Source organism: Xenopus laevis, chromosome 8S, assembly GCF_017654675.1.
Source record: "Xenopus laevis strain J_2021 chromosome 8S, Xenopus_laevis_v10.1, whole genome shotgun sequence".
Lineage (NCBI taxonomy): Eukaryota > Metazoa > Chordata > Amphibia > Anura > Pipidae > Xenopus > Xenopus laevis.
In genome coordinates, this window is record NC_054386.1 from 36,579,624 (window position 1) to 36,597,357 (window position 17,734).

Here is a 17,734-nt window from a genome sequence, read left to right on the forward strand (position 1 = left end):
ATTGAATGGACTACTTCGACCTTCGACTATGACTTCGAAACGAACGATTCAAACTAAAAATCGTTCGACTATTCGACCATTCGACAGTCGAAGTACTGTCTCTAAGAAAAAACGTCGACCCCCTAGTTCGCCACCTAAAAGCTACCAAAGTCAATGTTAGCCAATGGGGAAGGTCCCCATAGGCTTTCTAATGTTTTTTTGGTCGAACAAAAATCGTTCGATCGATGGATTAAAATCCTTCGAATCGAACGATTTTTCGTTAATAGCGCTAAATCCTTCGACTTCGATATTTGAAGTCGAAGGATTTAATTTCGACAGACGAATATCGAGGGTTAATTAACCCTCGATATTCGACCTTAAGTAAATTTGCCCCTAGATGTACCATGACCTGGATTAATGAAAATCTTCATAGTAAAGAAAATGGGATGATTTACAAATCATTTAAAACCTTTATTTAATTGAAAACAGTACAAAGACAACATATGGGGGGGGCATATTTATCAAAATCTGAATTTTTGAGTATTTTAATAAAAGAAAGTCCAGCCAAACTAGAATCCACGATTGGGACTTATTTATTAAACAACCACGATTTTATCGGATCGGGGAGAAACAGGAAAAAAATTGAAAATCCGAATAATATGATTTTTTCTGAGTTTTTTTTCCCTCAATTTTTTTAATTTTTGCCTGAAAAGTCAGAAACAGTCGGATATTCTGGCTAATTCCAGCACAGACCACAGAAACTTCTAAATAGGCTAGGGACCTCTGTTATTGACTTATATAGAACCTTGGTAGGTCTGTGATGCTGGATTTTTGAATTCAGACTTTTTCCATCCTCGGGTTATAATAAATCTAGAAAAAAATGTCCTTTTTTCACAAAAAAAAAAAAATCGGATTTTATAGTAAATTTTCTTCCATTTTTTTTTCGAGTTTTTATAAATAACCCCTTAAATGTTGAAACTGAGAAATGTTGTTTTATGAAAAGTGTATGCATGTTTCAAAAAAGCTTCCCATTGTGTTGTATTGTCTCTTGTTTTAACAACACTCTTGGAACTGAAGAGACCTATTGCTGTAGTTCTGACCATGAAATGTTGTTCCATTTGTGGCTGGTATAAGGACTCCAGTTGCTCAAAAGTTTGGGGTCTCCATTGTTGCATCTTTCCTTGCAAGCTACCCATACTATTGCCGGCATGCCAATGCGGATGCTGGCTTTTGTAATGTGCCCTGAATGTAAACAGGACGTTATACAAAAATATTTATGAAGAGAAAATACTGTGTATTCAAGGCAACTTCTTACAGTTGGAACTTGGAACCAGTTGCACTACAGATAAAAAAAAACATGACTTTTTCAAAACAATACATACAGTAAGAATAAAGAAAGCAAACATCTTAATAGCGACGGGTATGTGGACTGAGGCAGATTTCCCCCCCCCCATAACAGAAAGGGGATAATAAAAGTCAAATAATACAACAGATTACCAAAGAAACAATGGTTTTGGTGCAAGGAGTCTCATTTGGTCACTCAAACTATTTCAGTATCCATAGTATAAATATGTATTAGATCAGATATAATGTTGTTAATTGTTAATATTGTAATATCTTCACTAAAAACCTAGAAAGAAGAGAGAAAGAAGAGATAATCAGTCTAGCAGAATACCAAATAAAATCTCATTAAAAATATTTACATCAAACAGATTTTTAAGGGTGATGGCACTCAGGACAGTGCTGAAACACATCCAGCTTGGGCCATAAGATAGGTAAAAATACCTTTGTAATTACAGGTATAGGATCCGTTATCCAGAAAGCTCTGAATTATGGAAAGGATGTCTCACATATATTCCATTGTATCCAAATAATCCAACTTTTAAAAAGGATTCCCTTTTTCTCTCAAATAATTAAACAGTAGCTTGTACTTGATCAAAAGAAGATATAATTAATCCTTGTTGGCAGCAAAACCAGCCTATTGGGTTTATTTAGGGGGTTATTTGTTAAAGTCTGAATGGTAAAAACTCAAAAAAACTTAGTTTTTTCACTAGAAAACTTGAATTTTTAGAGGGAAAAAAAACCTCAAATGTTATTATACTATGATGCTGCAAAAAGTCTGAATCCAAAAATCCCCCAGCTCAGACCTTTCGAGGTCCTGTATAAGTCAATGGGAGAGGCACCTATCTGAAATTGAAGTTATCGGGATCTACAGTGGTTTTTGCCAGAAAATCCAACTTTTTCAGGGTTTTCAGGCTAAAACTCGACAAAATGGAGGGATTCAAGGAAAAAAAGAACGAAAAATTTAGAGCAATTAGAAAAAAAAACTAAAAAATCAAGCAATTCGGGGTTTCGCTCGCTCGATTTTATAGAATTTTTCCGCAATTCGATTAAGTAGAATTATTTTATTAATAAATAAGCTAAAAATGGGCATGGGAGTTTGGCTGTTAGTTTTTTTTGTTTTTTTTTTCAATAAAACAAGAGATAAATATTTTAGTAAATAACCCCCTTAATGTTTACATGATATTGTAGTAGACTTAGGGTATGAAAATCCAAATAATGGAAAGATCCCTTATCCGAAAACCCCAGGTCCCTAGCATTCTGGATAACAGATCCCATGCCTGTATGTCAATCTAAATCTAAAATCTAAAACATTTGCTTAAAAAAAGCAGAGTACTTTCTAAACTCATTTGACTGAAGTGGTTACTGTGTAATTTACCCATATGCAGAAAGAATAACATGTAAAATAGATGGGTCACAAACAAGGACACTGGGTACTCAAAAAAGGCAACATAAAAAAGTTGACTTGTCATTAAAGAATGGCATTGGCCACTTGAGTCTTATTTTTTTTTAATACAAATCTAAAAGACATAACCTTTGGAGCATTATAACCTAGCAGCAATTTTAAAAGCAGTTAACTTGTTTTTCTCGTCATACTCTTCTGCTTGTGTAGCTAAAATACAAGCCTTCAGATGACAAGACCAATAAATGGTTGCCAGAATAAAAGCAACAAAAGAAATCATGATTGCGGATGCATTTGCTTTTTCTCCACCCCCCTCCCCCCATCTAAATGACATCCAGTGTTGGGTTATTATAACCTAGAAACAGAATTAAAAGAAATTTGCTATATTTCTGGAACTAGCAAAGAAAACCTGGAGAGAAGAATGAAAAGTAGCAGTAAAAAGATGTCATAAAAGGAAGATTACAATAATAATAAAAAAAAAAGCAAACTAGAAATATATTTAGAGAAATTCGGTAGAACCCTCATTTTTTTAAAATTTTCAGGGACCGGGAAAATGGTGTCAAAAATCAAGGTTAACTGCAAACTCAGGGAAATGCATTAAATTTTGGTGGTAGCACAATCAGTTTCCCTGTAGATGTGTTCAATTTTCAAAGTTTCAAACTATAAAAGAACAGCATCATTTCACACATACGCATATGTATATGCATGTGCCTTTACAGAACAGGACAGAACATAACGACGCCTTCTCCAGCTGGTTAAAGGGATAATGTTACGAAAGCTAAGTACACAAATGGTTAATGTGACTTAAAGGTGAACTTAACCCTAAAGTTTAAAAAAACCCTACCCCCCTACATAGACCCCCCTCCCTCCTGCCCCCCAGCCTAGCTGCTACCCCGGGCAAGTGCCCCTAAGTCTTTACTTACCCCTCTGTGCAGATTCTGTCCAGCGGAGTTCACAGGCGCCATCTTTAGCCGCTTTGATAATCTTCAGAATGAGACCGGCCATTCTGCAATTTTCTTGAGTTTCGGCGCATGCGCAGTTCTCGCCGAACAGAAAATTGCTCCAACTGCGCATGCGCCGATCTCATTCTGAAGATTACCGAAGAAGATGGCTGCCATGAACTCCGCTGAACAGAATCTGCACGGAGGGGTAAGTAAAGACTTAGGAGCATTTGCCCGGAGTAGCAGCTAGGCTGGGGGGGGTAGGAGGGAGGTATGGTTGAGGGGTAGGGTTTTTTTTTTTTAACTTTAGGGTTGGATTCTCGTTTAAGGGGAACTGAACAAAGGTGTGCCTTAAAGTAGACTGAATGGCTGTGTATACTTTGGGTGGCAAAAGTTAGGTACCCCTAAGTGATTTGTATACACTTACCTGGCACTGTTAATTCCAGCAAACACCACAGAGCGATAATCTTTCGGCTTCTTCTTTCTTCACACGGGTGCACATGCGCATTAGTGAGAAAAGCCAAACTTTAACAAAGAAGTTGAATATTTTGTTCTACTGCACATGCGTCTGCCCTGGGAAATTTGAAGAAAGAAGCCAATTGGTACGTGGTGCTCGCTGGAAAAACCCCAGGACCAGTGAAGTTTTCTCCTGATAGGAGCACCGACCCGGGGTGTGAGGTAAGTATATTTATTCACTTGGGGTGCATTACTTTTGGCAGCCTCATGTAAATTGGCCTTTCCTTCTCCTTTAACACAAGAAGCCTCCGATTTCCACTATCTATACCGTCATGGACACTTTTAAAGGAGCAGTATACCACCACGCTCAACAGGAATTCAATAGGATTTGTCTTGAAAGATACTTTTTCCCTATCTCGGTTTTATTTTTTTGAGCTAAACAGGGAAAATAAGTTACTTCATGTTTGGTCCTTGTGGGTTATATAATTTGATTACCAATACACAACTCCCTCCCGTACCACTTTGTGCGATTGTTAAGGAGTCTATAAAGGGGGAGGGGATTATATGTGCACTAGAACCAAACATGGAGTAGCGTCAGCATACTCGAGACCTGTACTTAGCACTTGCTCACGGCAGGTGTTAAAAACAGGGATCCCTTACAGCACTCATGCTATGAAATCTACTGTTGTAGCTCTTATTATCCCAGCACTTGCACCCTTTAACCTTCAATATGTTACTGTGCCTCAGAGTCTCACAAAACTATCTATTCAAAAGATAATGCAAGGTGACTGGCCTATTCCAGTATAACAGCTTGGCTGCAAACAGCATCAGCTATACACATGCTCATTGTTACATAATTTAACTAAAACAGTGCTATGACCTTAGACAGTGTTAAAATGCACAGTACAGCACCAAGCACATTTAAGATTTAATTTGGCCTTACCTGCCACCAAGAAGTTTCAGCATTACTATTGCTTGGGACCTCTACCCCATAGCACTGCAAGGCAAAATAAAGTACTGCAACTGCAATTTGCTGTGGTTCATATCGTAAGCATAGGTCTCCATGATAACTGTCCCTGAGAAGAGCCCAGGCAGCTGTAGCAATGGGCGTGCGTTCCCAACTGTGTCGATTCATCCAGTTTTTCAAAGAAATTAAGTAATGGAGCAAATACTAAAATAAAAACAAAACTAGCTTACAAAGTCAGCAAAAGCCACAGGCAAAACAGTGCATGACATGTTTATATATGGTCATTTAAAATACTATCCCATAGCTCCTTGCAACATAAGAAGCCATGAACATTGTGGCCTGAACCCAGAAGGGAACGTCTGGAAGATATATTGCAACAAACTGATACAGGAAGAGCAAAATATTTGAAGGGATGTGGTAGGACATAGAGTAGATGGAGAGATGAACCCATGCGAGGAATGTGTAAAGCTGAAAAAAATTGCATCTTTGAAGTGCTAGAGGTGTAAAGTATTAGCTGCGCACCAAGCTGCAGACAGTTTTTTGCGTGGTGTGAACAGGGCCTAAAACACTTACAGGGCATCTGGGAAACTAACAACATGTCTAGCCCCATGTGAGATTTTATCGTTTATCGCTTTAAAAAAAAAAAACAAATTACAGTGCAGGATGAGGCTGGAGCAGCACTAAAACTGATGCCTTTTGATAAAAAAAAATATTTTCTTGTGACATAATCAGGGTACTTTTCTAAGCACTTTACATAAATTTTCTATTTCTGATATTTTAGCAGCCTTATACAAGTTTATATTCTGGGGGTTAGATGCCCTTTAAGAATTTCCCATGATTTTTTAACAATTTGCAGTGGCTTTCTCAAAAACACAGTAAGGGTCAGGGCACACAGGCAACAAATCTCTTCTTCTTCGGGGCGAATAATGTCCCCGAACTGCCTCTACTGCCTTCCTACAGGCTAAAATGTAAATTTCCGGCAGGGTGGCACTTGGCGCCATTCGTTTTCTGAAGATGCCCCGAAGTTTCCTAGTGAGTTAACTTCTGGCAACTCTGTAAAACAAATCGTGCCAGCCTTCCGGCGATTTACATTTTAGCCGGCAGGAAAGCAGTTCGGGAGTATAGTCGCCCCGAAGAAGAGGAGATCTGTTGTCGGGCGACTAATCTCCCTGAATCTGCCCGAGTGCCCAAACACTTACGTGATCATGAGTTTTATGATAGATACTATTGACGAATCACATAAAAAGCGTATAAAGAATAATACTGAAGTGTTGTCTACCTGTCTATCAAGCAGGGAAAACTCATTTTCCACCAGGCTACATTAATCAATCACACACTTTAATTTAGTTAGAAAAATTAATTTGTTGTAGGAAAAAAGTGATATGAAAGAACGTCCCCCTCTTCCAGTCAGCTTGAAGACACAAGTAATGTGAGCCATGAATGCAGCCTGAAATATTGATGTCAACAGACCACTTAGAATTTGCCAGTGCAGCTTGGTAGGCAACTATGGGTTTTCAGCAGTTGTATTGATAAGTCCAGCCTTTGAAGTGCTTTTAACAAAACATTTTGATTAAATAAACACTTACAAAACAAAAACACCTGTGGTTAATGCAGGTTACTATAAGACAGGATTTAAAGGGCAATAAACTATTACATAAATGAAAACATATTTACAAAGCTTTGGACAGCACTGTTGAAAGTGAAATTACCCTAAATAGAGTTTTATGTGATATGACGCAAATACAGAAACAAGAAAAATAAAATTCTATATGAAACACAACAATTAAATTAATGTGAAATTTTATGTCACAAACACAACTGGGAAAGATAAACTAGTACTTACTTTGTGTGGATGCTGGAAAGACACACGAAAATTTAACATCCTGAGCATCAGTAATTCACAGTGCACAATATTGTCCCGCAGCTCCCAAAATTTTGAGTCTACTTCAAGAGGTTCGCTTCCAGGATTATTATACCTTAGCGTTGTAAAAGGAAAATATATTGGTACAAATCTCTTGCGTTGCCACAAATATTCACACCATGTACAGCAAACAACTAAAGAAAAGCATTAGGGGTGGTCATTGGGAGAGCTGAGAGGAAGGGTTGTACCTGTTTCTTCTATGATCAATGTATGTGCAAAGACTGTCCTGGACATGTCTGATCAAGGATAGGTGGAGGACGCCTGCCTGGCTATTGCTGGGCTGACTTCTAAGGCAGTGCATCAGTAGCACGTTCTCATGTCTTGCTTTTGGGACAAAATTCAAGAAATCCCCAACTCCTCCCCATTTAAGGCAAATGATAATCACAATGCACCTAAACAAAAATCTACTGATCAGAAATGCATGGTTACGTCTTCAACCGATACATGCCTGTTACTAGAAAGAACAATCCGCATTTCCATTCAGTGTGTATATTACTATTTTTAACTGCAAATACATTGCAGCCAATAGACTATTATTGGCTGCAATAGTATTCGTTAAGGAATTAACACAGATAACTAAGAAGAACTATCCCAGACAGTACCTGTGGCACACATTAATGATGTCTCTTGTTCGTAGATGCTGTTCCTCTACCTTTCCAGCTAGATAAATTGCAGACATTGCCACAAGGTGTGGATCATAATTCTCCAGGCTAGTCTCTTTATAGAACTTGTGGTATATAGTACAAGCAGTTGCAATAGGAACAGAATGCATTCCCAGTTTTACTCCTGCAGAAAAAAAAACAGAAAATAAAAATGGTTATAGTGCTCACTGTTTTAACCTCTTCTTATACCATGTCTTTCTTACAGCAAGTTTCATTCTATAGATACATATGCTGTATTTGAAAAAAAAAAAAAAAAAAAAAACTTTTTGGTTTTACTGGTTACAAAACTTAAGGGCAGAGTATGATCTATAAGAGGTGAGATGGCGAAGTGTGTGAGAGAGAGAGAGAGAGAGAATGAGAGAGAGAATATGAGAGAGAGAGAGAATGAGAGAGAGAATATGAGAGAGAGAGAGAATATGAGAGAGAGAGAGAGAGAGAGAGAGAATATGAGAGAGAGAGAATATGAGAGAGAGAGAGAGAGCTAGCTCTCGGTTTTTAATGAATTGTACATTACACTCGGTCTGTGGCTATTGTCATTTAACTCCTCAATGACTTATAATATATATTATTAGATATTTAAATTACACTGGGGGGGCATTTTCCACTTCAAACACACACTTAGTAAAGAGTCAGCAATAGAATTACTTCATTTATAAATCAAAATTGGGAACGCACCTGCTTCCATAATAAATCTGGCCACTTTAAAGTGGATCTTCACATCTTTATCGGAACTCGCCATATTACATGTATCCATATTGTTCTTGCCGATTTCCTAAAACAAAATTGGTCAGTGGGACATCTACATCTTTAATAGCAGACATAAATTATGGCACGGGGGGAGGGAAACATTACTGGTACACATTTCGTTCCATAATGATTTTTGACATCATGGGGTTCTGCAGAAATAGACATTTGATTGCTACAACCACCAGACGGATATGAAAAATCATGTTATTCTAGTGGATTATCACTAAGAGGCCAAATAGACCATCTGCCTGAGAGAAGCACTTAAAAATATATTTTTAATTTATAATCGTTTAAAGGACGTCGACCCAAAAAATTATTTTGTGCCCAATAAAAGAAAACATAATTGCAAGCAACTTTGTAATATATATTTATAAGAAATTTTCTATGTTTTACGTTATTTGTATATGTATTGCAATTAGTATAAGTAGTGTTTGTCTGCCCCTTTCTATACTCTGCCCTGGTGGCTCTGGCTTTTGAAACAATGTAACACAAGCCAACACACCGGTTTTGCTGGAGGAGATTGGCTTATGCAACATTGTTTATAAAAGAACCAGGAGTTAAGCAAATGCTGCTTTCATTGTCAATTACATTTACAAATAAATTTTAAAGCACTAACATCTTTAATAAATTAATAATGGAAAGTTGCTTATAATGGTGTTTTCTTTTATTAGGCCAAAAAAATATTTTTTTGAGTTGATGTCCTTTAAAGGAAAGTCTTATTCAAGGTTGGGGGATCCAATTTGTTAAGAATATACTTTTCATGTCCTGTAACAGAGAATACTCGTGTACTTAAAAGGCACCTATCATAGGAAAATTGCTTCCACCAGAGAGCTCACACTCGCGCTAGGGGGGTAAATACTATTTTAGCAACAAAAAAATGCCAATAGCAACAAGCAATACCAGCCCAAACTGGGAGAGAGCTGCCGCTGTGGACAGCTATGTTGGGACCCCGAGTTCTATTAGTGGAAGAAACTATTTTACTATGACAGCCTCCCTCTTCAAATTTGTGCACCACCAAAACAGCCTGTTTGCAAAAAGAAGACAAGCCCTGCGGTGTTGTCATGGAATAAGACATTTTTTTAATAAATGTATTGTAAACTGCTTCTTATAACTTAAGACCCCAATAACTGTTAGGGCCCCAGTGCCTGTTAGGCCCTCCAAACTTCCAGAGTTCTATCCCTGCTCTGAGGTGTCCTGCAACGTGCTTGATAGTCACTTATACCACCAGCGGCTAGTTTGCACCCACACACAGCTCCTTCATTATAATACCAGAAAATATCCTCGGGGAGAGCACAATGGAGATGGTAAAACCCGGACCTACCATTATAATCTGCTAGCAACAATCTTTTCCTTCGAACCCGTAAGTATTGACTCAATATATCTGCCACATCCCTCGCACAGACCAGCCTGGAACGCATAAACACAGACTGAAGCCATCGAGCTTCCGGTTCCCAGTGGTCGCCTATGATTGGTCAGTTAACGCTTCCCGTCCAAATCTAGATTAGGAAGAAGCCATCGAGCTTCCGGTTCCCAGTGATCGCTTATGATTGGTCAGTCAACACTTCCCACCCAAATCTAGATTAAGAATTAGGGGTGTGACAGGGCTATGCCAAATAAGTATGCTGCGTGCGGGTTTGTTTTGTCAATTCCTTCTGAGGCACTTTTGAAGGGTTTTCTTACCTGTTACTGCTGCATTTTGCAAAGCCCTTTTAGAAGCCTCCAGTAGGCAGTGGATCAGTCAGTGGCATAACTAGAGTTACTGTGCTAACAGTAACTGCAAAATCATTTTAGGGCAAGTCAGTCAGTGCCTAGTTGCCCCCTCTTATGCCTCTCTAACCCTACCAGTAGTTGTAGGGTTAGCCAGGGGCGATCCTGGTCATTTTGCTGCCTAAAGCGACCTTCCTTTTGCTGCCTCCATCCCTCCCCACGGCACACCTCTTCAGCGCCGGAGGGGGTCGGGGCACTCACCTCTTCAGCGCCGGAGGGGTTGGGGCAGTCCATGTCGCGCTGGAGGGGTTGGTCCAGATCACAATTGCGCGCTCTGCACTAGAAGAGACGAATTTCCGGGTTTAAAAGCAGAAATTCGGCTCTTAGTTACCAGGATCTGAATTTTTGCTGTCCCTGGCAACCATGGGGGCGCTGTCGCTTGAGGCAAGTGCCTCAACTCGCCTCATTGGTGGAGCGCCCCTGGGGTTAGCTTGCTTTATGGATGGTTATTAATTTGATCTGGGTACTTGGGCCCCCATATTAGTTTCAAACAACAAAAAAAACGCTCATGCTAAATAAGACAAAATATCACAGTGGCAGTCAGATTTATTTGGTTCAAACCTTGCCTTGAGGCCTGACATGGCGGGAGCTGCATTTATACACAGTGTTGTCTGGACTGGTATTCAAAATAGGCTCTGATTCGGAGGATTCTGCCTTTTGAGCAGGATTCAGCCGGATCATTGTGCCTGGCCGAACTGAATCCTAATTTGCATAGGCAAATTAGGGGCAGGAAGGGAAATCACGTGACTTTTTATCACAAAACAAGGAAGTAAAACTTTTTTTTCACTGTTTCCTTTCCTGCCCCAATTTGCATATGATTTTGAGAGCTCAACCCGCAGTCCCGGGTTTGTTACTGAAATGTCCCGACTTTCTCTTTGATCCCCTGCACTGAACAGCCAGAAAAAGATACAATGTTTCTAACTTAATTGGCTTTTTGCAGGGAGCCCAGAGTAGATACTTTTGTAACAATTTATGATAAGCAGGTATCTTGGGAGAACTTAGACTCACAGCTTAAAGGGCAATTCACCATCAGCAAAACTGTAGTAAGACATAAAAACCACAGAAATGTGTTAAAACTTTCATAACCTGCCACATTTTGTAAAATGGGCATGGTAATTAGGGGGTGTGGCCACACAAATGGGTGTGGTCAAACATTTTGCCACACTCCGCACGGCAAATCTTTTTGTCACTCGTTCTATTTCCAAAATGTTGGGAGGTATGGATCCGGTGCATCCCTACTTTCTACCCATCATACCTTGGTAACTTTACCCAACTTTTACTGGCATCTTACAATGTGGCACAATAGTACCACTGTCAAATAGGGAATGCAGAGACACATGCACGCAGCTTCTCATTTCTGTTTGGTAATATAGCTAGTCTCCAATCCAGGCACAAACTGGAGGTGCTAGGGCCCGGTCGCCTCCATTCATCCTCTCCATTGACCTCAACTACCAGATTGTATTTTACATTTCAAACTGAAGAGATGGGAGAATAGTGAAACAAATTGGGAAAACAATAGAAAAATTTAATTGTCTAAAGATCATAGTAACTTTATGGCTCACCATAGAACCCTCTGTACTTCTTGCATCACTAGCAACTACTGGGTCAACTGTTTGACTATATATATATACTTATTCATGTGCACGGCTTACCTCTAGCTGGATTAAAACATACAAAAATATAAATAGAATGACAGCACCTCTTTTCTGATTTTCACCCCCTCCCCTTGGCTCAAGGCAGGTATGAGAGGGGAGGATATATAGTGAATAAAGTACCCCCTCTTGTAAAATATAAGGATATTATAAGTTACCGAGGAGTTTCACGGCCTTCGGCCTCGTGTTTTTATACAGGTCATGAAACTCCGAGGTAACTTCTAATATCCTCATATTTTGCAACTGGGGCTACTTTCTTTATTATAATACACAAGTTTCAGTGAGTCATGTGACAGAAATGACATCAGAACTCACCGTTTATAACTGATGACATCAGAACTCACCGTTTATAAGGATATAATTTGCAAGATATTCATGGCTTTTGTGTATTATAGAAGCTTATAGTGTAAGGTGGGGAGGAGAAGGGCCAGATAACCATTTTGTTTTTTGTGTTTTTTTTTCTACCTTCCCAAACCCTTAAGCTGTATAAATAATCAGTCAGTTAGGTAGGGAAACTCTGCGCTGAGTCAGGTTCAAACAGTCAAGCAGCACCGTTGAAATAATGGACCCACTAGTCCGCGTGTCAATATAGGCTTAAGCTGTATAGGTTCTAGGGATGCACCGAATCCATGATTCAGTTTGGGATTCAGCACAGAGAAAGCACCAGAGTATGGGAGCTATGTCCACGCTAGCAGGTTGTGATGATACGGTCAGGCTTGCACAGAAACCTGAGCTTTGGACCACCAAGGGGTGCACCAAGAAAAGAGCAATCAGGGAGAGCAGGACAAAGGGCTCTGGGCTCATCCTTGCAGAATGCAGCAGGACAGAGAAAGCTCCAGAGGGTAAGGTCTATGCCCAGGCTAGCAGGCTGTGATCGTACGGTTAGGCTTGTGTGGAAGCCTGAGGTATGGACCACCATGGGGTGCACTGAGAAGAGAGGAGGGCTCTGAGCTCCTCCTTGGTGGATGCTCTTAAAAAATTACATGCAATGTCAAGTGGGCCGCATTTGGTGGAGTGCATGGGTGCAGCACGACATATGCACACAGTATGCGTGCTGCCGGCCTAGGAATTGGAGGTCGGGCAGGGGCCCCCGGGGACTAGGGTTGCCACCTTTTCTGGAAAAAAATACCGGCCTTCCTATATATTATTATATTTTTTTCCCTATTAATAACATTGCGATCAACCATAATTTTTACCAGCCAGGCCAGTAAAATACAGGCCACGTGGCAACTCTACCGGTGACTGCCAGGAAGGCCCTACGTTTGCAGTCCTGATGGGCCTCTAAGGCTCCAGTCCAACCCTACTTGGAGGCAGGTGTACTGCCAAACAGAGCCTCCTGTAGCCATTCAGTCAACATAGGGGCTACAACATAACCAATCACAGCCCTTATTTGGTACTTCCAACTTAACTTAATGAAGGCATCATTGCTGTACCAATTGTAGTGGTCTATTTGACTTAAAGCATCCTGAGGGCTGCAGTGCCATTGGCCAAACAAAAATGATGCTACCTGTCATCATTCACATCATTCTGAACCCTTTGCCACCGAGGTGAATACAGAACATGATTAAGTCTGTAAATTTCTGAATCAAATACAATAATGATTCTTTGGGATTCATGAAATTCTAATCATGGAAAGATGAACCTTGTCTTATCAGTAGAAGCCACTAGGAGGAGCTGTTGACCTCTTCTTTATGAATGAATGAGAATGATGATGCTTTTTATGCATGATTGGCCTGCAGCATTGACTAGCAAGAGAATCAGGCAGGGTGTTGTGCACTAAAGGCCTTTGACAACTTTATTATTTCACCATGTTACTTAATGAGATCCAGATTTGCTTAGCCCGCCTGCTTCATTCCCTGTGCCTGATTATATGCCTCATCTACTTAACAGAGCAATGCTTAGACTCTGCTTTAGGTAAGAATATTTCCCTAAATATTCTCCTCTTTCTCCCGTTGCCATGGTTTTGCAGATGCTGCATGGTTACAGTGCACGAAGCATTGCTCATCCACTCTTGCCTGCTTGCTTGGCTGTGAATTGAAAGATGTGTTGTTTTTTTTTTTACTGTGTAAAGCCTGCTGGGTTATTCTAAACTTAGCTCCCAGTGACACTGCCAGGAAGGTGGGCTGATAATAACAGCCCCATCTGCCCACAGCCTGCAGGATATGTCGGTAATTTAGTGATAAGAAAACCCCGTTGTGTATTGTTGCAAGGTCACCACAAAACTTCTCGGCTAAATATTGCAAGGCATTTACCAATGCAGGATGTCATAGGCATAGCTAATGATCAATTCTAGCCACAAAGAACAAATACATATGCTTAGTGAAAGGGGTGGTTTACCTTACAAGTTAACTTTTAGTATGTATAGAAGCATATAGAAAGTCTTATTCTAAGAAGCGTTTCATTGGCCTTCATTTATACTTTTTTATACAGGTATGGGATCTGTTATCCAGAAAACCCGTTATCCAGTAAACTCCACATTATGGAAAGGACATAGACTCCATTTTATCCAAATAATCCTAAATTCTAAAAATGATTTTCTATTTCTCTGTTATAATAAAACAGTAGCTTGTACTTGATCCAAGCTAAGATATAATTAATCCTTATTGAAAGCAAAACCAGCCTGCTGGGCATATTTAATGTTTACATGAATTTCTAGTACATTTAAGGCATAGAGATCCAAATTGTGGAAAGATCCGTTATCTGGAAAACCCCAGGTCCTGAGCATTCTGGATAACAGGTCGTTATTTGACTTCTTCTTCAGAACCTGTCTTAAAGCAAATGCTCTGTAAGGCTACAAAATTATTGTTATTGCTAGTTTTTATAACTCATCATTCAGGGCCTTCTCCTATTCATATTCCAGTCTCTTTAAATCAATGCATGGTTGCTAAGGTAATTTGGACCCTAGCAACCAGATGGCTGAAACTACAAACTGAAGAGCTGCCGAATAAAAAGCTAAATAACTCAAAAACCACAAAAAGTAAAAAATGAAAACCAATAGCAAATGGTCTCAGAATATCACTCTCTACATCATACTAAAGGTTAATTTAAAGGTGAACAGCCCCCTTTCATGGCAGATATTAATAAAGTAAACAGAAGAAAAAAGAAAGACTCATAATCATTGCAGCGTCCCACCTAGATTGTCTATAGTACTCTATAATGAGTTAAAACTTAATTAAAATAAACTTTGTCCGGAAAAATTGATTAAAAAAACTCATGTAGAGAGTAGCGTTTATGGAACAAATAATGGGGACCACTAAATAACAGCTCCCAGGTCTGCTGTAATAAATGTCGGAATTAAGCACCATTACATACACCGCTATATGCAGTAACAGGCAATTGGAGAGCGTATGATCCTACACCCACTACAGTTAGATATATGGTTGCCTATTCATTCAGAAAAGTCCTGCTATTATAGGTATCAAAGTTAATTCTGCATAAAAGTATTGTTTACCATTAGTTTCCCATTTCAGCAAAGTTCCGATGCCCTGCCTACAGAAACGAAAAGAAATTAGGATGTGCCTGACGCACGTTTTGCTCGGTGTGCCCTAGCTTTATTAAAGGCCTAATTATATCTGTTTGGATCAAGTACAAGGGACTATTTTATTATTACAGAGAAAAAGGAAATCGTTTTTAAAAATGTGGATTATTTGATTATAATGGAGTCTATGGGAGACAATCTTTCTGTGATTCTGAGCTTTGTGTATAATGGGTTTCCGGATAATAGATCCCATACCTGTAACTACTCCCTGGGTGAAAACACTTTAAGGGTAAATAATTACGATTAGGAATAATAATGTTCCTTATGGTATTTAATCTTCTATCAATGCCCCTGCATACACTTTGCTGCAATCATAATCCTTTAAAGCATAATGCAAAGCTATTTTTTCATAAAATAATATATGGAGAAATGAATGAAAGGACTCATTAAAATAGAAAGTTGTAGAGGAATTAACGCTAGCCAAATGGACAAAAACCATCACCAGAACTGGCACCCACAGAATGCCTCAAAGCCCACTCAAGAAACTCTAAAGTAATACAGTGAATTCACGCACATACTGGAAATAAAACTGCTAAACAAATTCCAATTGACAAATTCCACTTGTAAGATAAACACACTTAAAGGGGTTGGATTGTCGTATTTAAGGTTTCAAATTGTTCAGCATAAATAGTGGCCTAAGCCACTGGCCTTCAGTTCTTTTAAATACTTGGTCCCCAATTCTCTATTGAAATTTATTAAAGGGGTTGTTCACCTTGTTAATGTTTAATGATGTAGAGCGTAATATTCTGAGACAATTTGCCTTTGGTTTTAATTTTTTATTATTTGTGGTTTTTGAATTATTTCGCTTTTTTTTTCAGCAGCTCTCCAGTTTGCAGGTCCAGCAATCCAATTTACCATAGCAACCATGCATTGGTTTGAATAAAAGACTGGAATATGAATAGGAGCAGTGGCATAACTATAGAGGAAGCAGACCCTGCAGTTGCAGGGGGGGCCAGGGAACAGGGGGTCCGGAATACAGGGTCTGCTTCTGCTATAGGTAACAATAAACACCCCCCCCCTTTCCCAGCAGCTCTCTTACCTGCGAGAGGGCAGCGCAAGTTTGTACGAAGCAGAGAAGTAGGTGGGAGTGGGCATGGTGGGGAGTGGGCCTAGTCAGGGAGTCAGCAGAGGCATTAAGTGGGTGGGAGGATGGGGATAAGAGTGCGCCAGGCCCCTCTGAAGAAGAAGGCAAATTTTTCAAAAGTGATATAAAATATATAATAAAGGCCAATTGAAAAGTTGCATAGAGTTGACCATTCTGTAACATACTAAAAGTTAACTTGAAGAAATACTGACATCAGAAAATAACCTTTTTATTATCTATCATAAAATTATCTTTAAATGCTATTTATAATTTTGCCATAAAAGAATTTGCCTGATGCTTTTCCATTACCTTTCTTACTACCCTGTTTCGCTATGAGGGGACTGCCATATTTGTGCAGCAGTAGTCCGTTAGTATTAGAAACTCTAACTGACAGGTTAAGAAGGGATAGTCAGGTTGGCAAAACAGTCAGGTTTTTGCTGTACAGAAACCTGCGGTACCCTGCGGGTTGCATTTAGAAGTTCCAGGTGCCGTTATACCCGCGGGTCAGGCGCGGTTCTGCGGGTTGCGGGTAGGGCCCGGGTCTTCTCAATATCGATATTCACTCCTTTTTTCTGGTCACATCTACTTCCAATGACATCACTTCCGGTTTCCAATGACAGCACTTCCTGTTTTACTCCTTTTTTTTCTGATCACGTCTACTTCCGGTGATGTCACTTCTGGTTTCCAATGACAGCACTTCCTGATTCTTGATGGTCGCGGGTCCGGGTTGCGGATAAGGTACTTTAGGGTAGGGTCGGGTAGCGGGTCCAAGCACGTAAGAATGCGGGTCCGGGTTGCGGATTGCAGGTTGCGGGTATGGGTCGGGTTCGGGTCCCAAAAAATGGACCTGCGCAGGACTCTACCCCAGGGACATTATTCATGCTTGTGTTGCTCTCCACGTAGTAAGAGGTTGGGTGAGCATATAGAAATGAGTTCAGTGATGTAGGGTGGGGCATAGTTATGCTTTGAATGTCAGGGTCATTAATTTGAATTTTATTCTGAAAGGTAGTGGAAGCCAGTGCAGGGATTGGCAAAGTGGCATGACAGAGGTGGAGCGGTTGCTGAGATGTATAAGCCTCGCGACAGTGTTCATTATGGACTGGAGAGGTGACAGTCTCTGGTGGGTAAGGCCAATAATAAGATAGTTACAGTAGTCTAGACTTGACATGACGAGAGAGTGAATAAGAATTTTGGCAGTATCTTGGGTGATAAATGATCATATCTTTGATATGTTCCTTAGGTGGAAGTGACATGATTTAATGCGTGACTGGATATGA

The 17,734-nt window shown here is 39.8% G+C and overlaps 1 protein-coding gene across 2 annotated transcripts; it reads right to left on the reverse strand.

Moving 5' to 3' along the window:
• Positions 1-429: 429 nt before the first annotated feature.
• On the reverse strand, positions 430-9,938 carry ccnq.S (cyclin Q S homeolog). 2 transcript variants are annotated; one of them, XM_041574168.1, is made up of 7 exons: positions 9,738-9,938; positions 8,345-8,441; positions 7,610-7,793; positions 6,930-7,062; positions 5,063-5,290; positions 4,091-4,147; positions 435-1,609 (listed from the first exon to the last, which is right to left on the reverse strand). In XM_041574168.1, the coding sequence occupies exons 1-6, from the start codon at positions 9,738-9,740 to the stop codon at positions 4,100-4,102; spliced, it is 693 nt and encodes a 230-aa protein (XP_041430102.1). In that variant the 5' UTR covers positions 9,741-9,938; the 3' UTR covers positions 435-1,609; positions 4,091-4,099.
• Between the last annotated feature and the right edge of the window lie 7,796 nt (positions 9,939-17,734).